At 48.4% G+C, this 27,312-nt stretch overlaps 12 protein-coding genes and 1 non-coding gene across 13 annotated transcripts, besides 1 other annotated feature; 9 read left to right on the top strand and 4 right to left on the bottom strand.

Annotated features, from left to right (window-relative positions):
- Positions 1-6: 6 nt before the first annotated feature.
- On the top strand, positions 7-1,122 carry An11g09160 (uncharacterized protein; the record flags this gene model as incomplete). Its single annotated transcript, XM_059750495.1, has 2 exons — positions 7-812; positions 849-1,122. 2 exons carry the CDS (start codon positions 7-9, stop codon positions 1,120-1,122), a joined length of 1,080 nt encoding a protein of 359 aa, XP_059606386.1.
- A 306-nt stretch (positions 1,123-1,428) lies between these two features.
- An11g09150 (uncharacterized protein) lies at positions 1,429-3,584 on the bottom strand (the record flags this gene model as incomplete). Its single annotated transcript, XM_059750494.1, has 5 exons — positions 1,429-2,073; positions 2,172-2,379; positions 2,459-2,653; positions 2,706-3,374; positions 3,424-3,584. 5 exons carry the CDS (start codon positions 3,582-3,584, stop codon positions 1,429-1,431), a joined length of 1,878 nt encoding a protein of 625 aa, XP_059606385.1.
- A 533-nt stretch (positions 3,585-4,117) lies between these two features.
- On the bottom strand, positions 4,118-5,805 carry An11g09140 (uncharacterized protein; the record flags this gene model as incomplete). Its single annotated transcript, XM_001394835.1, has 3 exons — positions 4,118-4,444; positions 4,501-5,381; positions 5,439-5,805. 3 exons carry the CDS (start codon positions 5,803-5,805, stop codon positions 4,118-4,120), a joined length of 1,575 nt encoding a protein of 524 aa, XP_001394872.1.
- A 1,463-nt stretch (positions 5,806-7,268) lies between these two features.
- On the top strand, positions 7,269-9,089 carry An11g09130 (uncharacterized protein; the record flags this gene model as incomplete). Its single annotated transcript, XM_001394834.1, has 1 exon — positions 7,269-9,089. One exon carries the CDS (start codon positions 7,269-7,271, stop codon positions 9,087-9,089), a length of 1,821 nt encoding a protein of 606 aa, XP_001394871.1.
- A 1,166-nt stretch (positions 9,090-10,255) lies between these two features.
- On the top strand, positions 10,256-11,036 carry An11g09120 (60S ribosomal protein uL24; the record flags this gene model as incomplete). Its single annotated transcript, XM_001394833.3, has 4 exons — positions 10,256-10,274; positions 10,353-10,465; positions 10,707-10,739; positions 10,797-11,036. The coding sequence occupies 4 exons, from the start codon at positions 10,256-10,258 to the stop codon at positions 11,034-11,036; spliced, it is 405 nt and encodes a 134-aa protein (XP_001394870.1).
- Positions 11,037-11,703: 667 nt separating this feature from the next.
- An11g09110 (uncharacterized protein) lies at positions 11,704-13,212 on the top strand (the record flags this gene model as incomplete). The annotated part of the gene is made up of 2 exons (XM_001394832.3): positions 11,704-11,989; positions 12,044-13,212. The coding sequence occupies 2 exons, from the start codon at positions 11,704-11,706 to the stop codon at positions 13,210-13,212; spliced, it is 1,455 nt and encodes a 484-aa protein (XP_001394869.1).
- Positions 13,213-13,902: 690 nt separating this feature from the next.
- On the top strand, positions 13,903-14,021 carry 5S rRNA. The gene has a single exon (XR_009468030.1). It is a non-coding gene; the product is annotated as a 5S ribosomal RNA (ribosomal RNA).
- Positions 14,022-14,463: 442 nt separating this feature from the next.
- An11g09090 (hypothetical protein) lies at positions 14,464-15,419 on the bottom strand (the record flags this gene model as incomplete). The annotated part of the gene is made up of 5 exons (XM_059750493.1): positions 14,464-14,478; positions 14,556-14,654; positions 14,693-14,939; positions 15,036-15,125; positions 15,196-15,419. 5 exons carry the CDS (start codon positions 15,417-15,419, stop codon positions 14,464-14,466), a joined length of 675 nt encoding a protein of 224 aa, XP_059606384.1.
- Positions 15,420-16,067: 648 nt separating this feature from the next.
- Positions 16,068-17,548, top strand: An11g09080 (uncharacterized protein; the record flags this gene model as incomplete). Its single annotated transcript, XM_059750492.1, has 3 exons — positions 16,068-16,219; positions 16,330-16,693; positions 16,754-17,548. 3 exons carry the CDS (start codon positions 16,068-16,070, stop codon positions 17,546-17,548), a joined length of 1,311 nt encoding a protein of 436 aa, XP_059606383.1.
- A 616-nt stretch (positions 17,549-18,164) lies between these two features.
- Positions 18,165-18,252: a repeat region (repetetive DNA).
- Positions 18,253-18,333: 81 nt separating this feature from the next.
- An11g09060 (uncharacterized protein) lies at positions 18,334-19,589 on the bottom strand (the record flags this gene model as incomplete). The annotated part of the gene is made up of 2 exons (XM_001394829.1): positions 18,334-19,256; positions 19,307-19,589. 2 exons carry the CDS (start codon positions 19,587-19,589, stop codon positions 18,334-18,336), a joined length of 1,206 nt encoding a protein of 401 aa, XP_001394866.1.
- A 595-nt stretch (positions 19,590-20,184) lies between these two features.
- On the top strand, positions 20,185-21,069 carry An11g09050 (uncharacterized protein; the record flags this gene model as incomplete). The annotated part of the gene is made up of 2 exons (XM_001394828.3): positions 20,185-20,618; positions 20,997-21,069. The coding sequence occupies 2 exons, from the start codon at positions 20,185-20,187 to the stop codon at positions 21,067-21,069; spliced, it is 507 nt and encodes a 168-aa protein (XP_001394865.3).
- A 2,100-nt stretch (positions 21,070-23,169) lies between these two features.
- An11g09040 (hypothetical protein) lies at positions 23,170-24,306 on the top strand (the record flags this gene model as incomplete). The annotated part of the gene is made up of 3 exons (XM_059750490.1): positions 23,170-23,331; positions 23,410-23,531; positions 23,580-24,306. The coding sequence occupies 3 exons, from the start codon at positions 23,170-23,172 to the stop codon at positions 24,304-24,306; spliced, it is 1,011 nt and encodes a 336-aa protein (XP_059606382.1).
- Positions 24,307-25,333: 1,027 nt separating this feature from the next.
- Positions 25,334-27,120, top strand: An11g09030 (uncharacterized protein; the record flags this gene model as incomplete). Its single annotated transcript, XM_001394826.1, has 3 exons — positions 25,334-25,406; positions 25,472-26,375; positions 26,430-27,120. 3 exons carry the CDS (start codon positions 25,334-25,336, stop codon positions 27,118-27,120), a joined length of 1,668 nt encoding a protein of 555 aa, XP_001394863.1.
- Positions 27,121-27,312: the final 192 nt, after the last annotated feature.

Here is a 27,312-nt window from a genome sequence, read left to right as displayed (position 1 = left end):
ATTAAGATGATTGGCTCCTCATCACCATCTACAACTGTCAGCCTGGCGGACAACGTCTCCAGAACTACAAGCCGTCGAAAGACTCGTGACAGCTGCGATGCCTGCGCCAAGTCCAAGGTGCGCTGTGGAAAACAGCATCCTAGATGTGATCGCTGCGTGGCGAGGAAGCAAGCTTGCAATTACGGGATCGTTCGACCAAAGGGACGACCACGACTCTCTCATCGCTCACCTAGCCTCCCTGCTGTGAAATCTCAACCCTGCTCGCCAGACCCGTGTATTGATCTGGACCTGCTCTCTACGTCTTACGATCCCGAATCAACAGCAGGCAGTCATATCTACTGCTCGCCAGAAACCAAAATCACATCTACAACAAGTCATTCATCCTGTGATATCCAAAACCTAGGTGACTGGAAATTCCTGGATCACGAGCTCAACCTCCCATTTGACATAACCACACCTCAGTCGACCTTCACTTCAGAAACTCTGCAGTCAGACAACCAGATGGACTCAGTACTAAGTCCCACCTTATCTTTACTACACTCCTCACGCGCATCTTCCCCTTGCTCAAGCGACACCACTTGGCACGTCTCCACTTGTCTCCCAATGATCGTGGAGACACTGGGAAGACTTGATTATCCGCTTGAGTATTATATCCGGCAAGTGGATGTGTCTCAATTGCTCAGCCTTGATACCGTCCTACGACTCAATGAAGACGCTATGAGCAACTTTTCTGCGGTGCTAGAGTGCCATTGCCGCGTCGCATCTCTTTTCGCCCCGTCGATCGCCGAAGCAATAACTAAGATCCTCACTTGGTATGCTGGAATTATCAGCGACTGCAAAGTCTTTAGTTCTCATTCAAGTTGCACATTCGTGGATTTCCCTCCAATCAAGATCGGAGAGTTCGAACTGAGCAAGAGTGATTCTAAACGGATGGTGATCCAGGTAGTAATGACTGGATTGAACAAAGTACAAGCGCTGGTGCAAATATTCGCTTGCCGTTACTGTCGCCACGATGACCTCGCAAATGACAATTCAATGTCGGTCTGTCTCGCCTTAGAGGCACGATTGCGAGGGGAATTGAATGATATCAGAAACTATGCGGTGTTGGCAATGGCTGGTTAGGCTGGCTTTGGTTGCTTAGCGAGTGCATCTGGGTTGTCCTTAGTGCTACCCCGTACAATGTGTACATCTGAGATAAAGGTAGAAATTACATACAATATGACTGTGCAATCGTCAGGAAATTAAGGAATCGTACAATCTTCGACCTTGGCGCGTTGCGGCTTGCTGGTGGTGACCACTTCAGAAAATTTTGGCAAGCGTGCGTCGCCGTAGACAGTGTCAGAACCTTGGTGTAGATTACTTCACTATCCCCACATTCGACCAGTAATCCTGCTGTAGGATCTCGGCTTGACTTAAGCACCAGTCCGATCATCCATTCTCATTGCGGTTCATGGTGTTCAGCGCATCTGTCAACCAATCATTATCCCCAATCAGTGGTAAAGGATCAGCCGGGGTAGTGAGGATATCGGGAAGAGTGTGATTAAGTTGTGGGACTGAATCCACCACAGATGAACTTATGGGGTTAGTAAAGAGCCTGGTTTCCCATCCCACGCGGACGGCGTGATATGTCTGAGCTATTGTAGAGAAGATATCTGCTCCAGGATCTCCATCCAGGCCATTAATGGTCGCAACTAGGCTCATATTGCTGACGATCGTGTCCAAAATCTGTAAGATATCGGCCGTTCGTCGAACATTAGTCGTATCCCAAAGTGAACTCTCCAGAGTGGAGAGCTGGAAGAGAGTGGCCAGATTCTGGACCATTTGGGCGAACACGGCGAAGGTAAATCCAATGTATTCCCCGGGCGGTATGCTCAGGAATACATCAAACCACGACTTTGTGGCGTCGAGGCAACCATACAGGTAGTCAAGGTGCTCGTACGTCACATTAACAGTTGATGAAATGGCACCCTTTGGGAGCGCAGATTCATAGAGACTCAGCGAGGTGTTGTAATGATGCAAGAGGACAATTTCTAGAGCAGATGAGTAACAGGCATCGTAGATGGTCTGTGGAACCTTGGACACTGACTATATCCCTTAGAGTGAGAACCATGTCTGCTCATGATTTCCTGAAGGCGTGACTGCAGCTGCGTCTGCATTGGGCGGAGATAAACGGAAGGCGACGGTCGCATCGACTCAACGCTCGCTGAACCTCCATACCTACTACCCAAACTGAGCCTGTCCGTGACTAATTGAAGTCGAACTTGCTGCACAAGAATTCCGTCATTGGCACACTCTTGCTGCTCTTCAAGGAGGCGAAGACAGTCTTCCAAATGAGGTGTCCACCGCAAAGAGTCACTCTGCTGCAGAAAGGTTGCGATTCTGGAGAAAGTTAGAGCATCAGTTGTGACATCGAGACAGGGTTGCGGGGAGTTCTTACGTGGATGTCAATAGAAAGCACCCCAGAACAGCTCTGCGCTCCTCCATAACCTGGCGCGGGGGTGCCGTACGGTTCTCGTGCGGCTCAGGATGAACACAAAGCAACATATGCTTCCCCTTCGCTTCTGGGTTGAATAGACCCATTTCGTAGACGATTCCCATTGCTAACTGTGCAAATACGTATATGTTGGCTTTGTTGTAGACTTGCTGATTGGACCTTGGTACCCATGTCAGCCGATAGGCAGTATCCGTTATGGCTAAATACATACCACCCAAGATATAGGAGAATCCCTTGAAGCATATCAAGTTCGCGACAGGTGTATTCATGCACTAATCTTTGCGCAACCGTTTGTTTGATTCGATCAAAGAGAATGCGACGTTGTGCGCTGCTTTTGGACGCGATAGCCATGATACAAACCCATGTAAAAGGTTTATCACGACGGAGCTTCTGCGCAGTAGTGCCTGGTGGAACGTATATGCACGGAAAGTACGGTAGCATTTGAGTGAGAAACACAGTAAAATATTCCTCTGCCTGAACGCCTGTTGGCTCCATTTCATGCTCGGCTGAGACGCCTGTCGATAACGAGCCTCCTCCGCCGTCCGACAGGCTAGCTTCTGGTGTCGACTCTGTGCCATTCGTGAGGCGTGTGTAAACGGAGCTAGGTCCTGAGCTATTCATAGAGATGTCAGAATGGCCTGGTGGCGACACAGCATTGATGCCGGTGGACTTCTGGTTCTCGGGTAATTGCGCCAGCTCTCTGAGTAAACTTGTAGAAGCATTTGCAGGATGTATGCCTGCCCGGAGCAGCGCAACCAGGTTCTCTATCTTATCCTCCAGCCGGTTTGTCTTCGATGTGCTCTTAGAGACGGCTGATCTTCGTGTGGTCGAGCGGCGGGTAGTAGCGGGCTGACGGCATTCCTTGTCCAAGCGTTGGCACCTATAATTATGTTACGATTGGAGCTAAGACATGTAGACGACATACGCACCTCTGACATTTCCCGTTGGCTTTGGAGTAGATGCACTTGCACTTGGCCTGTGAGCAGTCTAAGCAGGAGCGACCGTAGGGAGCGGCATAGGTGTCGTCCTGCGGGGAATCGTCCCTGGTGTCGCTCGACTCCGCAGCTGTACTGCGGTCAGTCGAGGCCATTGGCCGACTACAACGCGCTCCAATAGGCGTTGCTTTTCACCGCGCAAGAAAGCCAGCAATCATGTAGGGTAAAGGAGCAAGCAAATGGAAGACATTAGGGAAGTCAGTGAGATTTATCAAATGTTTGAGAAAGTGAGAAAGCGCGAAGGAGTGCGGCGTGCCCAGGCGCTAGTGGATGACGCTAACGCCTGAAATATCAGGCATTTATCTGCAAGATGAGACACATTCAGTCAGCTCGATAAGGGAGGTTCTTGAAGTCCATGGCTTCAAAACAGTCACTGTGCAGTCCTACATCGGTAATGCTGGGCTCTCAAAAGGAAGAAAACACGTCTATCATTCGTCATTATCATTACACACAATCCCATAACTTCCATATCTAGTACAGGCCACAGATCTGCTCTAGTCAAGTTCCAGATCCAAAAAAGAATAGGGTTATTTGATGAGGTAGGATCTATACATTATACCATATACTTTATGTCTATCAGCACCTCGTCCTGGAAACAGCCTGTGCATAACGGCATCACGCCAGTACATCAAGCCTTATTCTGAACGTGCTTGCTCATGGCCCGAATCCGGTGGCCATAGCGATAGAGCAAAAATGGCACCGGGGCCATGATGGTGGTTAAGATACCCACCATGGTGAGAACCCAGTGGGGAGTCATGTGTTGGTACATTGGCACGGAAGCTGGCAGTAATGCGCCCGAAATAACGTAGCGGCTGAACGAAACGAATGCGAGAGCCGAACCGGCATAGATCGTGTACACGAAACAGATGTAGAGGTAGGTCGCCGTGAAGATGGTGACGAGAGAGTAGCCGAAAACGAAAGTGCTGAGGATTGGTGACCAGATGCTGACTCCGGGCTGTGACATACTGTCAGTCATGTTGGGTTTCGCAAAACGGGTCAGGGAAAACTTACATAGCAGGTCCATCCCATCCAGAACAAGGAGATTGGCATCAATATTGAACCCCCAACCATTGCCCAGTAGAGTGATACCTCTGCCTGTAGGGCTCTTCCTTCGGCCGCTGCCTTAGCCGCTGCCTGTTTCGTCCAGCGATAGAGGATCGGTATGAGCACCAGTGCAACGGCGTCTCCGGCAAGCATGGCCACGAAAATGAGATAAGTCAGGGGTGCCGAGATCCCGTATGTATCGGTGAATATGAAAGGGAACCCGTTCAGGAAGGTGAACAATACAATGTACAAGAGGACCAGGTAGAAGGAGAAAACCAAGATGATCGGCTCAGTGTAGGTCATCTGAAACGGACGGTAGACATTAACGAGAAGGCGGCGACCCAGAGAACTGGCAGATGCATACTCATCAACCTGATATCGAGGGTCTCCGGTCTGGTCTCGTAGGTGCTTGGCTTTCCATTGCAGCAACAACGGGCCGTACGTTTCTGGCTGGAACAAGGCCACAAAGATGAGGACTGTCCCGGCGATGATGAGGGAGATCCAGTCGACCCAGTTGAAGGCTGACTTGGGAATATAAGCACCAATTATGGGACCAAGAATAGGACCGGAATACGATGCCAAAGTGACGAATGGTAGGCTAAAGGTGGCCTCGAGAGGGCTCCAAAGATCACCCACCGTGCCACCCGCAACGGTCATGGGGGCGGCACCAAAGAAGCCGATTAGGAAGCGGAAAACAATGGCAGCTCCATAATTAGGAGCCAATGCTTTTGCCATGACGAACAGCATAAACACGGCCAAATTGGTGAAGTAGACAAGATTGCGGCCAAATGTTTCCGAGATAGGACCGACAAACAGCGAGCCAAAGCCCACCCCAATAAGATACATACCTGCCAAGGGGATTAAAATCAATTGACGATCATTGAAATTCCAGACGGTCGACTTACCGGTAGTCATGGACCCTGCAATCGCGCCCACGCCATAGTGTTCGTTAAAGGCATCGGAGACTGGGGCGTCTATGGTACCGGGGATGGTGATGGCCAGGGCGATGAGACAGGTTGCTACCGTGCAAAACCATTTCTTTGGGCGACTCCAGTTTTGAGGGTTGTGAGCATCGCAATCCTTCCAGCCGACTAGAAAGGTAACAGAGCCATCTTGCTCGTCTGGACGGGAGATTTGTATCCCGGGTATAAGGGCAGACGCCTTTTCTTCAGGGGTCGATGTGCCCGAGGAGCGGTCGGAGTAGGAGTGGACTATGGCAACGTCCGCTCTCACGGAGTCTCGGAGACTGAAATACTGACGCAAAGTTGCCATAGTGCTGCACGAGTGCTTGAAAGCGAGGTTGCAGCGAGGCAGAGGATGGAATTGAATTGCTTGAGCCAAACATGATGGCGGGCAGTGATCGCAAGGTAATAAATACCCAAGGCCATAGTATGTACGTCCCGCATGGTAACTAGAGTGCAGAAATGTCTCCGATACAGAGGACCTATTGATGATGGTGTTTAAGTGAGCAATGCTCACTCAACTCGGGCTTATACCAGTCAAGATGAAGCTCAACCCAATCCGCGGGCAGAATCACCCCGAGTGGATCGGCGGTTCGGCTACATTCCACGCTTCTGATTGGCGGGCATCGGAATGAATCATCGTGCCTCAGGCAGATACGGATGAATGGTCCGCCGATTGTGTCCGAGAAAGTGGAAGTGATCTTAGATTGATAATGACAGTGAATTCTTCGGTCCGACTTCAGTTTCATAGAAATTTTCTGTCATGGTTATAGACATCCATCCGGCCACTTATCAGCCATAGCAACCGTTAAAAAGGGTTGTTAGCCACGTTGACCATATCCAATTCACTATTCTACAGAAACTGTCCCGTTCATCATGCAACTTTCGATAGAAGAGATTGCGTAAAATGCTTGACAGAGGGCAATGGATCCGAAATTCAGCTCTGGTCTTCGATATCGGAATTGCTCTGGAATAGAAAGAGATGAGGCTGATAAGCGGTGATTGTCTGACCTGTGTGGCCGCGACACGTTGGTCTGCACGATGCAATCAGCCAAGTCAATCTTGCTCAGTAGATACTGGGAGATGAGCCTCAAAGTCCCCATGCGCAGTGTGGGGATTATTTCGGAGAGCTAAGTACTCTGAGTAGTCCAGTGGAGATGGGAGGCTCCCCACCCGCAGTGTGCGTATTGACATGGCAAAATCCTAAGCTTTTGCTTCGTGGTGTTCTTGCGATATCTAATCTGACAGGTCATTAATAATGCCCGAGATCTGCACAGATCATTTTCTGCGCTTGGTTCAATGTCGACATCTGATTGTCAGGCATTGAGTCAGATTGCCAGTGTATTCTTTCCACGCTACTAGGGCTGACGTGATTTTCCATGGACTGCTAAAACTCTATGGAACGCTTACCAAGCCAGCCAACCGAATGCGATGGAAAACACGAGCACAGCTCATGTTGCATCTTCTCGTATCTGGAGTCGTCGATGATGGCGTGGCTTCGTTGCTGATCAGTAATCATCGAAATCTTATCGCAACCACCACCAATGCAGCACGACAGCTGGTTGCTGAGTAATGGCCGCTTCGTTCGTCCATGGAAGCAGAATCGTGCCTTTGTCTGTGCGCTGAATAATTCGAATAGATTTACTAGTATAGCGTCGTGACCAGTATAAATCTGCGAAGATGGCGCTCATGAAATACGCAGTCTCAATTCAATCTTGCTCCTCAATTTCTCCATTTACTAAGTAGGAAAAGAAAAGTACAGTCTTCTGACCAATGGAAGGCCTCATTCGCAATAGCACAGCCGGCCAGCTGCTGCGCTGGATCACCAGGAATAAAGTTCTACTGCACCCTGAGGAACGTCCGGATTTCCAATGCCCTCATTGCTACGCCGACAAAGCCGCCTCCCCGACACTATTCGCTCATGAAGCAGATGGCGAGCAGACCCCGAAGCCCGAATCCGACCCGGAGGGTGAACAACGCGAAGATGCGACAGACAATGTCTCTCGATCCGAAACTCGAGATGGAGAAACATTGGGCGCATCCGAATTGTCCCGCGTGCCTTCGATGGCGGACGTGGAAAAGGTCCAGACCCAATCGGACCTGGCACGTATCTATACGGCTGCCACACAGACAGAGACACTGCAGAAGGCTCCTAGCCGACCCATCGCACCCACCAAAACAGCTGATGGTACAATCCTAGTCGACTGGTATACTACGCGCGATCCAGAGAATCCCCAAAACTGGTCTATCAGCAAGAAGTTAGCCGTTGTCTCCCAGATCTATCTCTACACCTTAGTCGTCTATATGGGCTCGTCCATCTACACTCCCAGCGCACCTCAGATTCAAGAACGCTTCGGGGTCTCCTCGACAGCCGCATCGTTGGGCCTGGCTTTGTATGTCCTTGGGTACGGCATCGGCCCCATGATCTTCTCCCCACTTAGCGAGATCCCCAGCGTCGGACGTAACCCGCCATACATCATCACCTTTCTTCTCTTCATCCTGTTCAGCATTGCTGCTGCAGTCGTCAACACATTCGGAGGTCTCCTCGTCCTCCGGTTTCTCCAGGGCTTCTTCGGCAGTCCATGCCTCGCAACAGGCGGTGCCAGCATCGGCGATGTATTCAGTCTCCTGAAGCTACCTTACGGTCTCTCCGCATGGGCTGCCTTTGCCACTCTGGGTCCAGCCCTGGGACCCGTCATCTCGGGCTTCAGTGTCCCCGTCGAGGGCTGGCGCTGGTCACTGTGGGAGACAGTCTGGATGTCTTCCCCTATCCTGGTTGTCATGTTCTTCTTCCTCCCCGAAACCTTCCCGGACTCCATCCTCCTCCAACGCGCACGACGCCTCCGTCGACTGACCGGCAACGACAAACTCCTCTCCCAGTCAGAAATCAACCAGAAGAAGCTCACCTTCACCGCAGTGGCCATGGAAGCACTCTACCGGCCCCTCCAGATTGTGGTCCTCGACCCTGCCATTCTCTTCGTCAACATCTACACCAGTCTCATCTATGGCATCTACTACTCGTTCTTTGAAGTCTTTCCCATCGTCTACATCGACATGTACCACTTCAACCTCGGCCAAATGGGTCTCGTCTTCCTCAGCATTGCAGTGGCCCTCGCCATAGCCGTCCCCGCCTACTTTATCTACCTGAATAAAGTCTTCGAGCCCGAGATCCGAACCCGGGGTCTGCAGTCCCCCGAGCGACGCCTCATCCCCGCCCTCTTCGCCTGTTTCCTGCCTCCGATCGGGCTCTTCCTCTTCGGATGGACCTCCCGCACCTCAGTGCACTGGATTGTCTCAGTAATTGGAATCTTGATCTATACTATTGGCATCTACGTGGTCATCCAGTGCATCTTCATCTACATCCCCATGACGTACCCACAGTACGCGGCGAGCCTGTTTGCAGGGAATGATCTCATGCGGAGTGCGCTGGCTTGTGGTGCGGTGCTGTTTGCGCGTCCCCTGTATGTGAATCTGGGGGTCGGGCCTGGGATTAGTCTGCTGGCGGGGTTGACGGTGGGTTGTATTGCGGGGATGTTTGCGCTGTATCGCTTCGGGGCGGCGTTGAGGGCGAGGAGTAGGTTTACGGCGAAGTAGATTGGTGGTTGTGTTTGAGCGATCGGAATTCTCGTCGAGTTTCGGGTTTGCTTTAGCGTATAGCTTGTTCTTATGGTATATGATAATAGTGCTAGTAGTAATAATAATGTTGTTTCTTAACCAGTTCAACGTGCTAATGTACTTGCTTAGTGGCGACGATGATTCTGGACATGTAGAAAATGTTGTGGTTGATAAGACGCGGCAGTCAAGGCACCGATAACAATAGCCACTAACCGCTTTCGTACTCGTATATACGAAGCCGACTGTGAATGCTTTAAAAAGAGAATGAATAGTAGGTAAGTTGCTAATATACTACTGCTAATATTGCTAGGGCATACCTTTTTATTGACAATAGTGATGAAATTGATGAATTGGCATGAACTGAAAGTGCCAGTGATTTCAGACGTGAGTGATTGGGGGCAGTTTGTATAGTAGGACCCATTATATATAGTTCCACGGTCAGGTGCCTCAAGATCAGGATGTCGACCATAAATTATTACTAATTCCACATTTTTAGCTGAAAAACAAACCCAAGTTACCACTACATTTTCATAGATACATCCCAGAGAAAGTTCCCCATTAAAGAACATTGATTTGGGGAAAAGAACCTTGTGGTAGGTATACAAACTCCGGGGCAGCCCTATTACCTGTCCTAATCGGGTAGGGAGTAATAGCCAGTTCTCTTCCGCGGGGAGCACCTCTAAACGCCCCTGCATAAGTGTAAAGAGAGGATACAGAAGCATATAGTAGGAAATACAATGTTTTCGGGGGGTCATATAATCATCAATAGCGATAATACCCCACTAGAAATTCAAGATATCATAATTCATGTCCAGTGCCGGTACAGATATGGCTATTCTTAGTTCTACAGTATCAGTAAGTTAAGTAACCTACAATACCCTCAAATCATTTAGGAATTAAAAGGAGCATCGAGCCGGGCTCCAGTCAGCATCGAGAATGGCTGCGGGCGGAAACCCACGACAGCCAATCACAACGACGGACCTGGCCGCTAGGCGAAGCGGGGGGTCATGTGACGCACAGCCCGAATTTTCGGCCACAAACGAAACAGATCCAGCAAAGCAGTAAGACTCTTCCTGACGACCTTTCCGACGACCCTCACGACACCCGTCCGAGTTCTCCCACGACCTTTAGGTGGCATATTCACAATGGCTGTCAGGAACTCCAGTGCGTCGTCCTGTTCTGTCGATTTTTCTCGAAGTCGCCAATCCAATCCATACTAATTTGACTTCGTGATGATTTCAGGTCTCGCCTCTTCTCGCCGCAAGTCGCGCGCCGCCCACTTCAACGCCCCCTCCAGCGAGCGCCGCGTTATCCTCTCTGCTCCTCTCTCGAGCGAGCTCCGCGCCAAGTACAATGTACGTTCGATCAGACCGATGTGATTCTTGTTTTTGCAGCCCCTGGGATGTGTGTGTTTTTGGAGATGGATTTGGCATGGTTTCTTTCTTTCCGGTCGGGGACAGGCTGGATCAGGCCAGCGAGATTGGGATTTGGGAGGAAGATGCAAGAACCAGATCCAATCGACAAACATCCAATCCGAGATATCAGGCACAACGAAACAATACTGGGAGAAATGGTTCTAACGCAGTCGTTTGATAGGTCCGCTCCATGCCCATCCGCAAGGACGACGAGGTGAGCCAAGGCTGATTCTAACCCGACATCTAACCCACTCGCTAAACTGAGAACAAGGTCATGGTCGTCCGTGGCAGCAACAAGGGCCGTGAGGGCAAGGTCACCAGCGTCTACCGCCTGAAGTGGGCCATCCACGTCGAGCGCATCAGCCGCGACAAGAGCAACGGCCAGAGCGTCCCCATCCCCCTCCACCCCTCCAACGTCGTCATCAAGAAGCTCCACCTCGACAAGGACCGTGAGGCCATCCTTGAGCGTGTTGGCAAGGGTCGTGAGGCCGTCAAGGCCAAGTCCGCTTAAATCGGGGGATTTTTGTGAGGTTTAGTTCATATCTGGCAAATGGCAGTGATAACGCGGGAGTTCCGGAAGACGCGAACAATATGGGATCTTGCCTACAGTCGGGATATATCTATAAAACATGATGTATTCTGATGAATGAAAAACGAAAAATTCAATTTCCTCTACCTACTTCAATTCGGCACCCCCCAGAGATTTGCGTGTTCTATCCGGCGGACTGGCTGCTGCGACCGTTTCCGGGGACTACTTATATCTCCGGACGGAGCAGCAGAGCACGGTGCTTTCTCTATCTCGGGAATAGATATTGGGATAGAAGGTTGTCGTCCGGACCTGTTCGCCAGCCAGCACTTCCGAATCAACCCCAGTTCTGAAGCCATTGCACTTGTGACTGTAGAGCAGTGCTGCCCCTTGTTCTTCACAGTAGCCTATCCCCTCTGGCTGTCTTCAAAATCCCTGGACGTAACAATGTAATTCTTGCTGGATTGCCCACTTCCTGCATGTCATTTCCCTAGTAGAGCCAGTGCCAGAATCCACGGCGGGTCGGTCAGGCTTAATAATCGGTTCTCGACTGCCGCAAAAATGGTTGTGGGAAATCCCCATCCCCACCGGTTATCCGTCAGTTATCAGTAGCCATTGTCGCCCCAACTGGCCATCAGCATCACCGATAACGATGGCCAAGTCGAAAGCTGCCAAGCGCAAGCGCAACGCCCAAGCCGATCTCCCGCAAAAGATCCCAAAGGCTGCATCCACGATCCTTACACCCCCTCCCGATGGCGCCAGTCGAGAGCCGAAAAACCTCAGCACCGTCGTCCCCGACGAGGACCTCGAAATCACCATTGAGACGCTCACAACCTTGACTCAGTATCCCAGTCTGACCAAGTCGAAAGCATGCAAGGACCTCCGGGTGGCGGTCTACGAGTTCCGCCAGGCCTGTACGACGGGCGTGAACAATGCCGGTATGCTGCTATTGCACTGTCTCTAATTAATAGTGGCGATTAATCGTTCGGTAGAGGGCGCGAACCTGACCGCACGAATTACCGGTGCCCTGGCCGACAAACGATACCTGGAAGCAAAGATCCTGCTTGCCGAGATGAGAATCCGGGGTGAACAACCCAAGATCGGAGCCTTGTGTCGCTGGGTACGAGATCTCGACGTCGTCAGCGGCCTCTCCACCCAACCCGAAGCCCTCGCGAAGGCCTCCCTCGAGCGCACCCCTCAGGACCTGGAACTGCTCGGCGTTCTTGATGCCATCCTACGTGTCAGCACTCCCATCGACCTCAGATCGAATGCAGTCGACTCCACGGATCCTATCGCCTTCCAGTCCATCTGGGACCTCCGTCCCAATACCACACCCCTTCCAGTATATGCCTCCGTCCTCGATAAATCGATCCTGAACGAAGCCCCAAAAGACCCCGCCGCTCTCCGCATTATCGAGACGACTCCTGGCCCCCTCCGCAAACCTCCGAACCACCATCCTGCTATCCTCTACACTACCCTTCCCAACGCCATCCCGCTGGACCCCGTTAGCCCATCGATAACATACCACCCCCACCCCGCGGTCCCGGGCCTCGGACTGGCCTTGAACGTCCTCACGCCATCCGAATGCAAGGCCATCATCGCTGCCGGTGAATCCGTCAACTTCCTGCCCGACGTCCCCCTCCGTGAAGACGGCGACATGAGCATCCTCGCCCACAACTTCTACTGGGTGATCGACACCACATTCCACGACATGCTCTGGGCTCGTATATCCAAGTACGTGCCCCAATCGATCAACGGCCGTCTTGTACGAGGCATCAACCGTCGTTTCCGGGTATACCGATACGTTCCTGGTGCGGAATACCGATGCCACATTGACGGCGCCTGGCCGCCGTCAGGTATCCTTCCCGATGATACGTACGTGTATGATGCCTCGCCTGAGGGGAACAAACAGAGCTCCATGTATACCTTCTTACTTTACCTGAATGATGAGTTCGAGGGCGGTGAGACGACGTTCTTTATGCCGGCTGCCAGGGAAGGCACGCTGAATGCATACCCCGTGCGTCCCGTCATGGGTGCTGTTGCCATTTTCCCACATGGAGAGGCGAATGGGGCGCTGTTGCATGAGGGAACCGGGGTACGGAAGGGAGCGAAGTATATTATTCGGACGGACGTGGAGTATGATATTAAGCCTTCTGAGTAAAATAGATACCAGTATATACGTATATACAGACAGATTAGCAGATACCAGATTGGAATGTGACTTTACTTTAATGTTCCAGCTATGTGATCAATATAGCACGTGAGGGAGTTCGTACTGTACTTGGTTATCTATTAGATTGTGCAGAGTGAATACATCCACACCTAGTACTATCTGGAATCATTCTGTGAGTGAATAGAGCCTTATCTTATATCATCTCGTTTTTTTGTGCTATTATCACAGTATCATTACTGTTGTCATCAGCAGCAGCAGCAGATGCATCCTGCTGCACCCGTTATATATATAATCCTACCCTACCCTCCCACTGAACATTGCCTGGGCTCGACCGGCTGAATCCCCTAAGCCAACTGCAACTAGCAGTAGTATCACTAGTACGCCCATACTACTATTCAAGGCACGCCTGCACAGGTACTGCATATATAGCAGTACTCAAACTGACTCCACAGACACAACATACAAAAATCAAACCAACAAGCCGTTGATGATCCGAAATCCTATAGTGGCTGACGTAATGTGAGTCTCTTCCGGAGAAGTCTATATCAATCACGTGGTACCAAGTCCCTAAGGTCTAAGGTCCTGGCGCCCCACAAAGGCATTGGGATGAACCATTCCTTTTTCGCTATTAAGCGAGAAGTTGTGCACCATATAATTTGCTGGAAAGAAATAACTTGCACATACGACCACAGGGTGTGGAAAACAGGGCTTCCCGTCCGCTCAGCCGTACTTAAGCCACACGCCGGGAGGTTAGTAGTTGGGTGGGTGACCACCAGCGAATCCCTTCTGTTGTATGTTTTTATTTGCTTTTTGGTTTACTTTTGTTTCATGTCTTTCTTGGCTTTGATGTTGCATTCTATTCGCTCCATTTGGGATTCTCGTGGTGACATGGAAACGCGTAGCCTTATTCTCATCAAGGAATTGTGTGTATGAGCTCGTAATTGAAGATATAAAGCTCCTGCTACGCGAAGGTGTCATTGGCATAGGCCGTCCAGGTAATAACATGGATAAGAACTGTCTTAGTAATCATGTTAAAGATTTTACTCTACTACAGAAGCTCACTAGTAATATAGCTTAGATTATAAGTAAATTATACTTAAGTAGTTGATAATCTTAGCAAGCCAGGCACTGAACAGATATAGAGTGGTTATACCTAACCGTTATACCTTAACGTAACCTTAACCGTAACCTGATGGGTAGGTTAAGGTATAAAAATCTATTAACCGTCAGGTATAACGGTCAACCGCGGTTAACCTAGATTAGGTATATATATCATGTTTTATACCTAACCGTTAACCTGACGGAGGGTATAGACTTTCCTATTAACCTACCCTATCCTGGCCGTTAACCACTCTACGAGTGTTGGGAAGACCGTTATAAAATTGAGAGAGATAACAGGCTGTGACGGTTACAAGGGCAGGAGCAGAGGCCTATATATTTCTGTTATCGTGCTGAGTAAACGTCGAACGTTAACACAATCGACGACGTAGCGGACGAGTGCTCCGTTTGTAATATCAGAGGGCGTCATGGTCCAGTTGGGCGGGGTATCGTCAATGGGCAAATCGCGGTGGTAGGAAGTCTTTTTTGTGACGCCATTCGTACAAGTACAGACAACGCCAGTCTTTTCTGGGCCTCCATGCATACCGCAGTCTGGTGACTTATCTCGTGACTTGCTGGCTGCATAGTTAGGGCACCCTCCGGGACGTTTGTAACCACTGCATTTAGCTTATGTAATACCCGCAGAAGATTTTGGCTCTTATGGTGGTGACCATGTAGTAGGCATGCTTTCCCACTATGCGGAGCCTTCGTACTTGACCTTGGCTTCGTACTCGGCACCAAGCTCGGCCTCGAGGTTGGCATCGTTAGCAACTGTGAAAGACCCGCATCGGCTTTTGTAACAACTTGATTCAGCTTAGAACACATACAAAAGCATCTACGAATCATACCACGTTTGTACTTTGAGGGACGTACATGTCTTCCACCGTTTTTTTGATCCGGGGTTTGCAATATTGGGACTGCCTTTGCTCCCGTGCTAAGCTGGGCACAAGAATTGAGATGCACCTTCTAATAACACTTGTCCCTTTTGAGACTGTGAGGCCGAATGTAAGGGAATTGACTGTGCCGAATTCCTTGGCTGATGCCCAGGCATAGCCAAGACTATGATCGCTAATTGAACAAACGACCAGATGAGCCATATATTCAACTCAGTGGCCAGAAATCAGAATTGTATCAGCACACACGGTCGGTAAGAGGGAACTAGACACATTAAAACAAATTAAAAATAGACAGAAAGGTCACCACGTAAACCATGAGTGCTCCCCCGCTATATCAATGGTAACCAGATTCTCAACTATCCATGGTACATATTCTTCTATCCTGTGTAACTCCTAAACGTGGTGATTCCTTCCTATTCAGGCCAAGAATATGTACTACCCAAATGGGGCCAGGGGGATCTTTAAATCAGAATCAGCATCCCCCAGTCGAAAAAACTAATTATGGATTAACGAATGACAGAAATTTACTACGGCATTACTATTGTTCTTCTCATACATCGTGGGTCTATTGCCCCTATCAACTTGGCTACGTGGTTATACTTTCCACCACACAGCCTCACATGTAGGCCAAGGGTTTGTATGTTTGTTAAACTTCATTGGTGTGTCCTGTTCTTGGCTAATGAATTACTTATTCCGGTAAAGAGTTGAAACATTCAAGCCCCAAACCTTTTACAGTAATATTCACGCCAAGACATTAAGTAGATTTTACCCTGTATATAATGGCCGACTCCCGTCAGCATCAGGCACCTAAGATCTGGTTCACCATCTTACGTCCCAACTCTACCTATTATGACTTATTCAACTCAGCTAGCCGCCCTAGAGGCCTTTCTTCAAGGCTATCCCGCGATCAAATATACGCCCCAGTCTTCGCCTGAGTACTCCACTGCTCGCAAGGTGTTTAATAGCGCGCGTCGCGATAACCCCCTGGCTATCGTCCAGCCGTAGTCCCCATCAGACGTCACTGCTCTTGTTAAATATGCCAGATCCAACTCCCTACCCTTCACTATCCGCGTGGGCGGCCACAATTTGGAAGGAAGTACACTCGTTGAAGATGCCCGCTTATCGACCTGCGTGCCCTGACTGCCGTCACTGTCGCTCCAGATCGCAAATCTGCCATCGTCCAAGGTGGAACCCTCCAAGTTGAGCTCGGGAAAAAGCTCTGGGCAGAGGGCCTAGGCACCCCGACAGGAGCAATCCCGTCCGTTGGCTACGTTGGCTGGGCCACTTACGGCGGGTATGGACCCTTCTCCTCGCACTGGGGCCTGGGAGTCGACCAGATTCTCGGTGCAACTATTGTAAACGCCGAAGGGGATATTGTCAAAGCCGACGAATCTCTTCTACAGGGTATCCGCGGCGCTGGTGGTCTTTACGGTATTATTATTGACCTCACAGTTAAGGTTTACCCGCTCACTAGCGTAAGCATCACCGTATAGTATACCTAACTATAATGAGTCTGACCCTGGACTTTCTTCTAGCTTCTGGCCGGGGCTATTATTTTCGAATCTTCCAACATCATTAAAACTTGCATCGACTTTAACACCGCCTATGAAAGGCTCCTCGATGCTGAAGGGCTACCACCGCAACTCACAGTCCAGCAAATGGCCTTCAATGCTCATACCGGACGTTGCTTTGCCGCCATCTTCACCTGGAGCGGTGCCGACATCATAGAAGGCCAACGCTGGAGCAAGAAAACCGCCAATCTTGGCCCTCTCCTGGTAAATACCGTCGCCTCCACCAACATCCCGGAATGGTTTAGTGGCAATGAGCCCCTTGTCCCACTGGCGGCCTCCGGTTCTGCCTACACACATAGCGTCAGCCGTGTGTCTCCAGCCATTGCCAAGACTATCGGACAAAGTCTCGCCTGTATGCCATCCGACCCGGGCACCATGATGTCTATTCATCAGCTTCGTGGGCCGTCAACGGAGCCGCAAGGACATTCTTCTTCTGTTTTTGCGGTTAGGGAGCCCCACTATATGCTGGAATTTCTGGGGTTCACTGTACAGAAGAGCCTGCAAGAAGAGTCGGAGAAGTGGGCTGCTCAGATAGCAGAGGACACTAGACTGGCCGACCGTACTTATGTATTACCTTGGGCGTATGTGTCTTTGTATAATGCTACTGCTCAGGCAAACTCGTCGGCGGAAGCTCTAAGAAAGACGTATGGGTCGAAGGTGGAATTGGTAAAAGCACTGAAGGCCAAGTTCGACCCGGCAAACGTGTTTAGATTGACGGTACCTGTGTTGGGGTATATCGGTGCAGAGAGTTGTGGATAGATGATAAATATAGATTTGGGGTTTTGACAAAGCAAGAAAGCACTGGAAGACGCAATTTGCTAGGGGCACGTCTGGATATCCAGCTGTCTAATCTCCAAATAAGAGAACAATATTTCTGTCGAAATTCTTCCTGCGGCAGAGATTGATAATACCCCAAGACCGTGATACGCGCTGCTTCATTCTTACCTCCACTAGTCTGGGGCTAAGAGCGAGATAGCAATGAAGCACTTATTGATTTACTATTTTGTTCTCCGATGGATATCAATGCCAGGAAAGAAGAAAGGAAATGGCCACAATTATTTCTGGGAAACGTTCAATGCTATGGTGTGATTCCTTCTGACGGAGAGGCACAGGCCCTTTTAATTTTTATCGTGGGGTAACGTCTTCGATCTTCGCCTCAAGGTTGTTTTTTCGACGATACTAAAATGACACTGAACCCCCCTTAAGTAATCTATACAATTCTCCGGGTCTTAGGAACCTCCTACAGTATCCGCACTAGATAGATCTCCCGGTGATTTGTGAAGCCGAAGCTAAAGCTCAAAGCAAAACGTTCTAGAAAAATATTCTGACTCTCACGACATTTCTATTGTCATCGATGGATCTCCGATGTGTCCTGTTATAATTCTTTCTTTTTCTTTTTTTTTTTTTCTTTTTTCTTTTTTTTTTTTTTTTTTTTTTTTTTTTTTTTTTTTTTTTTTTTTTTTCCCCTTTTCTTTACCAAGCTATTGATATCCAACTCTGTCTCATCAACCAATTTGTTCATCTTGGCAAGAACATGAGAATGATTACTCTTCAACATAGCCCAGCCTTTCTACCGATGCGTCCTCAAGGCTAGTGATAACTATCCAACGAACCCTCTCCGCCTCTTTCCCAGTTTTTTTGATCTTTTTGTCGTAACTTTTTCCAATATCCTTCTCAACATGTTCAAGCTTTTGCTTTAAGTTCGCTATCACCCTCTCCTTCTCCCCGAGAATGGTGAGCTCTTGGATTTGCATTCGTAGGTTCTCCGCTGTCTGGTGCTCTTTTTGGAATTTCTCTGCTCTTTTCTTCTCTCCATGTTGCATCATCTTAAGTTGCAGCTTTTCAATCCGGTTACTCTCCGTAGCACCCCACTTCTTCATCACTCCATTCATTTGAACAGAGGGGCCAGCATCAAAAGTGAGGGGCATGACATACGAGCCTATCGGCTCTAGTTTTCTCTGTAGGATTTTGTGAATGTCAGATTGTACCTTCTCTTGTGATCGATCCTTGGTATCATTGTTTGGCCCTATCTCCACTCCCTGGCTGCCCTGTATATTATGTTCATATCGCTCCCATGCGTTACCCCCCTTATACCCAATAACATGCATTAGACTGTCTGTTTTGAGTACCCTTGCCTGTAAGCCGACGGGATTGAATAGTGTCTCGTTCCAAGTTTTCAAGTAACTTTTTGTACGTTGCATCGTAACCACCGCGGCAGCAGCCGTTGCTGCTAATGATGTAGCCCCGAAGGCCGAGCCTATATGTGGCTCAAAGGTCAGAGCCAACCCAGTGAGCCCAGTTGCCATACTAAAGTAATTTAGTGATGGATTGATAAGCCAGGCTTCGTTCAGTCCATCGATGAATCTGAGAAACTCCCCTTTCGAGATGCCGTGTAGAGTCAGTGGGGGTGCCCACGCGCGCACAAAGGGATTCGCATTAGGTCCTCCCCACCAAAGCTTGTTCAACTCTATGAACGCATTAGTTCTGTATTCCAGGCAATAAAAGGGCTGCACTGACGAGGAATGGCGCACGGTTTGAATCTGGCAGGTTTGGCGTTCCATTTGCAGTCCTCCACACCGCGGAAATTGATGTTCGATTCTGGGCAAGCTACTTCCTTCGCGTATTGAGAAGAGAAGTCATTGTAGCAATCTTGCTGTACTGAAGTGTTGTTTTCACTCGAGGTTTGGGAATAAGCCGCTTGATGGTATGCAAGAGGCTTTAAAGCAGCCATCGGCTGGCCAGTGGAGTAGCCTCCGTCTGTATGCTCCGGTTCCTCTCCATGAATATATTGAGTCGTCATCTTGGCTAGAAGATACAATATTGATTTTTCCTTCAGATTTGGAACTTGACAGGGAGGGCAGGTATGTTCTTTATATAGATGGCAAGTATGCATCAATCCACTTGTCATTTGATCAAAATGGCCAGCAGTGACATCAATTATAACCTTCCATCCAACTGGATGTTGATAAAATGGGGGGCCGTTCGAACACAGTCAAATGGTCATACCGTAGGATCGGCGATGTGGAGAACTGCGTTGCAATGTCTTGGCATATATATTGCCGTATTGGGACTAGGGCTGAGGTAATCGTAACTTAAAACCTTTTGGTCATATTAAGATTCAGTCAGTAAACTACTTAGCTGAATCAGGTGAAGCGCAAAAATTCCAAAACAAGGACCCATGAGGGTCGGCAAGGGTCACCCGCTTGAGAGTCAGCGAAGGTGGAGGTCTAAGGTTGTTAGGAGAATGGAACGTGGCGGCGTAAGACTGTCCTCATCAAAAACGAGAGTGTTCCCCTCAGCTTACATACACAGAAAAACCACTTTCTTCCTCCTATTCTTCCCCTCATTTTCCAGCCTCTCGACTCTACCACCCACGTCTATTCCACGTCTCCAAAATGAGCTCCTTCTTTACATGCCTCGGCCTCCGCGCCGTACCCCCCACCACCCCAATCACAAACTACGGCCCTGCCTTCCTAGGCTTCAACTTCTTCTTCGCCTACGGCTTACTTTCCAGTCGCACGTTGAAACAGTTCTACGGAATTGACCACCAAGAAGCGCCGCGCGAAGACCTCTCCAAATACGGCGAGGCCGCCGTTCGTAATGGCAAAATCACCCGCGCGCAGCTGGACATGCTGAAGCGCAATGAGGCGGCGCATGCTAACGCAGTGGAGAATTTTACGCTATTGGTCGCAAGCGTGCTTTCGGCATCGCATGCAGGTGTACCCGCGCAGACTATTAATGCCGCTGCCGCGTCTTATACCCTCGCCCGCGCCGTTTACGGAGCGGTTTATATCCTAATTGGGCATCGGCACTGGAGTCAGGTTCGCGGGTTAGTGTGGTGGTGGGGGAATTTGAGCTGCTTGTTTTTGTTATGGAAGGCTGGTGAGCGTATCTGAAGCTTTCACCGGCTACGCTGGCAATTGTTCGTGTACTATCGAGCCAGTCCAATGATGGACGACCTTGCTGTTACTGCGTGGCCATGATTTGTGATACCATGATTGTATGTAACAATTCCTGCTACAGGATGTGTGTGTGTGTGTGTGTGTGTACTCATACTCTGACCCCTCGCAAATTAAAGCAATATACAGGATCCCTCTATCTATCTTTTCTATATATTCCTTGTATACATTAAACTATTATTTTTCCTCAAATTTGGAGTCTTATCAAGATCTATATTAGTCTAGTTATCTAGTATTTTGTTCTACAGCCTCCGTAACACACAGTTTCAAAATCTCCGTGATACTTTTACAAAGTCTAGTACGGTTCTAAGAGTACTGTAGTCTTGTTCAGTATCTTATATCTTATTTCTGTAAATAACAATTTGGTTTTGCCCGAGCGCTGCCCTTATCGGCGCTTTTGTTACGGACCCCTGCCAGTTATCTTTTCACAATTAAATAAAAAAAATACAATATTTTTTTACCTTTTCATTTTGTAAAGGATAATTCATGACTGGATTATTCATGATAGTATTCATATTCAACATTTTTTATAGATTATCAAAGATTGATATTTATGCAGCCTGCTGTCAAACCCTAGGATCACTTTCCTGTCCCAGTTAGCTTAGCCCCGTTGGTATACGTACTGTCAAACTATATCAAAGAGGTATTGACTGATAACTGTCTGAGAGATAATCTACTTACAGATATAAAAAGAGAAGTAAAGCCAAATAATACTATATAGCTATATATAAATAAGGACATACATAGCTTCAGCTAATATTTTGTTGTAATTGAGCCAACGGCGGCTGAGATATTGGAGTTAGATAAATGTTGGATTAGTATGGGACACACAGGTGGCTGACTCGCTTGCCGGTCACGTTACCTAATGTTACTGCCTAACATCCTGAAAATCGCGCATCATCCGGATTTCCTGCAATAGCAATATTCGAGTCATCATCTCTCATTGGCGGGTGCACGTAAGAGTCGTCATCAAACACGTTGTCATGTGGGTACGGAATGGCGGCGAAGAGGCAGTGCTGGAGGCCCGAGTTGCACCATTACTAGCCTCGCATCCTAGTTAGGAAAGTTGAGTGCCAAGTATTGAGGCTGTGATTGCAAATCGTCACGAAAGAACTGGAATGACATAACAGCCTCTTCTTTCGCAGTATTGAATTAAGTTCCTATAGCGCAACACGGGAGCCCCAGGGGCAAAGATTCTGAGCTACGTAAAATTACAATCAAAAGGTGGGAATGAGGGACGTAAGTGTTGATGAAAGTCTGACTTAGATGCTTTAGGATCTCATCCTGGGACAAACAATCTCTGGCAAACACCTTCATATCACTAGGAGCCTGTCGCGCGAGGCCGTGACATATTCCTTCTATATTTTGATATGTCGAAAGAGAAGGAAAGAGAAGTAGAGGCAATACGTGTATGTCAGTCTCTACCAGGGTACTTCATGACTCGATGACATCCAAAAATGAAACTCGAGATGAGCATGAGGGCCAGAGTTTGCAGAACGGGTTTCGAAGCGGAGAACAGAGGTATTTGGGGGCTGTTTGGAGGCCGGCTGCATCAAAGTCGAGGGTTGCCATTGGACTGCCTAAAATATACTGCGAAGAAGACACAACTCTCACCAGGGCAGGGACGTTTTCTGCTTATATTAGTGGATTACTGATTTGTTTCAAATATTCTCGATCTGAAGAAGTAGCGTAAATTATATGACGTGAGATACAGGAAGCTTGTTCAGTAACCGAATAATGGGAGGGGAAAGTTATTATGGGCCGGTTAACCGTGATTTGATTAGTTAATTCTACCGTAGTTAATCAATACAAGAACCGACAATTCCTGGACTCCATGTTCGCACTTCAACTGCCCCGATTTCTGCCGAAGGCTTTTACTGTTCAGTAATCAATATCTGCAAATGCAAGGCAATTCTAAAAGGCACTGCTGGGAGTGCCGCCGGCTAAAATTAGTGTGTGATTTCACTCGCCCTGCATGTAATCGATGCGCACGATCGGGAACTGAGTGCCCTGGGTATGGGGAAACGTCACCCTTGAAAGTGAAACTATTTACACCGTCAAAAACCAAGTCTCGACAACGTAAACACACAGGAACTGAGCATCGAAGAGATGACCTGGAACGGGGTCAGTCTGGCAACCACTACCAGGAGATGCCATTGTCCACGTTTTGCATGAAAACCAATGCACATGCAATACGTGAAGCTACTGAGTACTGTGCGCAATCATACTGCTCGAAACTAAGTCGGGCTTGCCGCTGATTTATGGACAGATAATGGATGTATTTACCCTCTATTAAAGTTGATCAAGCGGTCAAACTACAACAAGAACATTTATCCCATATCGCTTGGATACTTTCAAAAAACGGTCAACTTCCCAAGCCATATCGGGCTGGGTTTGGTATGCATGGCTCTGACCCACAGAATGTGTCGTTCCCCAAATCACCTAGAGTTCAAGGCTCTGCAAGTCACTCTTTTCAAATACCGGGGTCTAGCGATTCGCTCCCTAAAAGACGAAATCAAAGAGGACAGTGAATACAAACAAACTCTTCTTCTGACTGGAATTTTGTGTCTTCTCCATGTTGATGTAAGTTTGTATAGAGATACGAAACAACAGCATGGCGCTTATTTCCTCTCCCATTTTTGAATACTCCAGATTCAACAGGGCTTTCTGTCCACCTTTAGATTACACCTTGAGGGAGCTCGAAGAATCATTATGGGGTGCAATGGCGTGCGCTCGATAATTAGCTTGCCTGGTATGATTCCCGTTATTCTTGATTATATTTTGTAAGTACGGATCCACTCGGGATGATCATGAAGCTGACTTTAACAAAGCTTGGTAACTATGGGCGACACGTCCTCTCCTACATCGGGACTGCTCGTGGGAACCTTACCAATTGAGGATATCGAGTTTATAATTTTGGAATACGGTGAAAGTGGCTTTGCATTCCGAATGTGCCCCCCACCACTATTGGTAGAGGTCCTTAAAATTAATCAGTTGAGGAATAAAGCATCTCGAGAGTTGGCAGAATGGAAGGACCTCCGCTGTGAGACTTTCGAACTTCTGTGCAGACTGAACCGATTTTCTGCCAAGGAGTGGGTCATGGCCAATGATGCTTTGGATGAAGGCTTCGAGCACGTGGTGAACATGTTTCAGGCCACGGTCTCCCTTTACTGCATATCCTCTCTTCAGGATTGCAAAATCTTGCCAGAGTCTTTTTCATTGAGCAGCATCTGCCTCACACTGCGTGATCTCGTTTACGAGCTTGTTCGCAAAGTACTCGCGTGCTTCGGCGTTGCTGGGTCTGGATGTCTGGTCTGGCCCCTCATGGTGCTGGGAGTGCAAGCAGTGGGTGAGGGGTGTCGAGAAATTCGTAGGTTTGTATGTGAATCTCTCACAAATCAAGGACTAAACAGTGGTACATATGCGCCTCTGGCGTTACGGGAGGTCCTTGAAGCATTTTGGGCATCTGGTAAGACCGGTTGGGGGTCTTGTTTCGACAAGCCAGCCATATTTACGGCGTTAATTACGGTGAATTGTGGCGGTATACCATGTGCGTAATTGCAACACCATGCTATACATTTCCTTTCGTCCCAGCACCTGTAGAGTTTCATCGAAAGGCGCAGTTCCTTATTAAATATTATTACCATTTATTTACTTATCTCTTTATCATTATTATTACACCGTGTGTTATGGGTTCTATAGGCCTTGTACGAACCATTAGGTGGAGCTCGATAGGACCTCGCTTCTGCCGCTGTACACCGTCTTCTCGCCCCGTTTGTTGACATCTGACCCTTACTCGACTTCCTGTTCTTTAGCCATATTTTTCTTGTTTGTACGGCACGTTTAGATATGACAATCAATCTCTGTTCGTCCTATAACATATATATTACGTTCTGAATATAAAGAGGCGTACTTCCGTGCTAATTACTTGACGACTTAGCTGGCCGACAGAGTTGTCTTTCAACTAGAAGATAAACAAAAGCTTCACTATGTACAGCTTGAAGGGAATACGAAAATACTTTAAGCTATACGGAAAGCTAGATAGAAAATTTGTTTCCTGTAGCATTTCTTTCGGTAGACTCAATGTAGTGAGACAAAGTAGTGATTGATATGTTTTCTTATTTGGCATTGCAATCTTTGTATCTGGTTTGTTGCATTAACTTCCTGGTAAGAACACAGTTTGTATTATTAAGGAGGCGGAGGAGGATTCTGTATTCATAAAACGAAAATAAATAGAGTCTGACCACGAGTGGGGCCACAAAATCTAGTTAAGCTCCACATCCGAATGACGGATTGACTCGGCGGAAATCGCGTTGAAACCTTCCGGTACCGTAATGCCTAATCTTGGGGGCCATTCCCACAGGATTTAGTTGGAATGTTTGAGACCTACTTATTCCAAGGCTTTGTAGGGCGAGCAAGACGGGATTTCCGAGGGTACTTTCACAAATGTTCGCTATTGCAATCGTGGCCACGTTTTCTTAAGTCCTCCATTGTTCCTCTCTTGGCTATTTTTAGAGTTAGTCATAACTCCGAAAGGTTCCTCATAGCTCCAGCCTGACATCTCAACACAAGCTCAGATCCCAGAATGAGTGACTCGCGAGTGCATCCATCTAGAACCATTCTCCTAGTAGTTACCACTGGAGGCTTTACACATGCCAGTAAGCAGCATACAAGACGAAGCTTGGCAGTTAACCTTTTCAACAGCTAAAGGAGATTCGCACAGCCCCTGTCTTGGAAATTGGCCGGGCGCTCGCGGAGCGTGGTCACGGCATTCAATTTGCAACCCTTGAGGGGCAAGAGAGCTGGGTTCAATCTGCAGAGTATGATTTTGTGAAAAAGGTTCACCACTTAGGCCCCGGTCCAACCCACGAACAACTTGATGGCCATTATCGGCGCATGCAGGCATGGGATATCTCCAAAGGCATCGGGCAAGCTATGGAATCCAAGTATCTCTTTGACTCATTCTGGCCTCAAACCTATCATGGTCTCAAAAAAATAATGAATGACCCAGGGACTCGACCTGACATGATCGTTGCCGATTTCTTTGTCGAAGCCGCTAACGATATTCATGTCGAATATAAGTTACCCATCGCTGTTGTGTGTCCCAATATGCCCTCCTTCCAGTTACCATGCCCGTATATCCCGGGCCGGCCAGGCTTCCAGCTTCCAGGGACCATGACTTCTGAGGATACCCCGATGTGGCTGCGCATCATGAACGAGATATTCTTCTTACCGGACCTTCCAGCTATCATCCGCGCAGAAAAGCGGGGCAAGAAAATGCGAAACGACACTGGCGTCTTCTATCCGCCCCACAAGCCCAGTAAACCAGATTATCTCATCTTTGTTAACTCATTTTTCGGTCTAGAAATTCCTCGAGATCTACCGCCAACCGCTGCCCCTGTGGGCCCTCTCCTCAGTCCTTCTTATCCACAATTAGACGACGAGTGTGGTGCCTTCTTAGCCAAGCACAAATCAGTTCTTTATATCGCTCTTGGCACACATATTATTCTGCCTCATAGGGATGCCATGACTATAGTGAAGGGCGTGAATTGTCTGAAGGAGGAAGGATTGATCGATGGTGTCATTTGGGCTATGGGTCAGACGTGCCGAGCAGATCTTGACCGCAGGTAAGATTTGCCCCTATTTGAGTAAACATATTCATCTAATAAGAGAAACATCAGCACCTCGTTCTCGTTAGGCGCGGATGGTCCAAATGAAATAACCTTGGGAGCCTTACTTGATAACAAGCATCCAGATTGGATATTCCCCTTTTTTGCACCTCAGCGGGCTATCCTCGACAGTGACTCTACTAAGCTCTACTTCACACATGGTGGAGGATCCAGTGCCAATGAGGGTCTTTACCATGGAAAGCCAATGCTATCAATGGGTATATTTTCCGACCAAATCGCCAATACCGCTCGTCTCGTCGCAGGTGGCGTTGCTGAGTCTTTGAGTAAGCTCGGTTTTACAAGTGATGAGCTTTATACGAAAGCGAAAAAGATTCTCAAATCAGAAGACGGAATGTATCGACGAAATGTGGTGCGTCTACAGCGCATTGCGCATGTCGCTGCTCGCCGGAAGTATCATGCCGCCGATCTCATTGAGGAGCTCATGTACGACAATGAGCTGCGGTTCGAAGATGGCAAGGAATTGCGACCAATGCACTTGCAGACGGCTGATATGCGCATGTCAGCCTTTAAAGTCAAGAATTGGGATCTTTACGCTGTCAGTGGGCTGGCCTTGTCTGTGGCTCTCGGATCGATGTGGCTTGCTGGACGCTTTGCATGGAGCTATCGCGGCGCCGTGATGGTTCAGGCCCGATTTATCGCACTCGCAAGCTGGTATACTCTGAAGAATACCTTCAGCAAGTGATTCATTAACTAGAGTATAGCGCTCCGGTGCCTGTTCGTTGTCAATATCTGGCTAGATAGCGCGCTTTCATGTTGCAAATGGAAGATATTTGACTGTACTTCAGGGTTTTAAAGTGCAAGAAAAGAAAGGAAAAGAAAATAAAAATAGAAAATCCATTCTCACAACCTTAATGGTACTTGTGCACACTTTTAC

The sequence above is a fragment of the Aspergillus niger genome (assembly GCF_000002855.4).
Source record: "Aspergillus niger supercontig An11".
Lineage (NCBI taxonomy): Eukaryota > Fungi > Ascomycota > Eurotiomycetes > Eurotiales > Aspergillaceae > Aspergillus > Aspergillus niger.
This window is presented reverse-complemented; position numbering and strand designations above follow the sequence as displayed.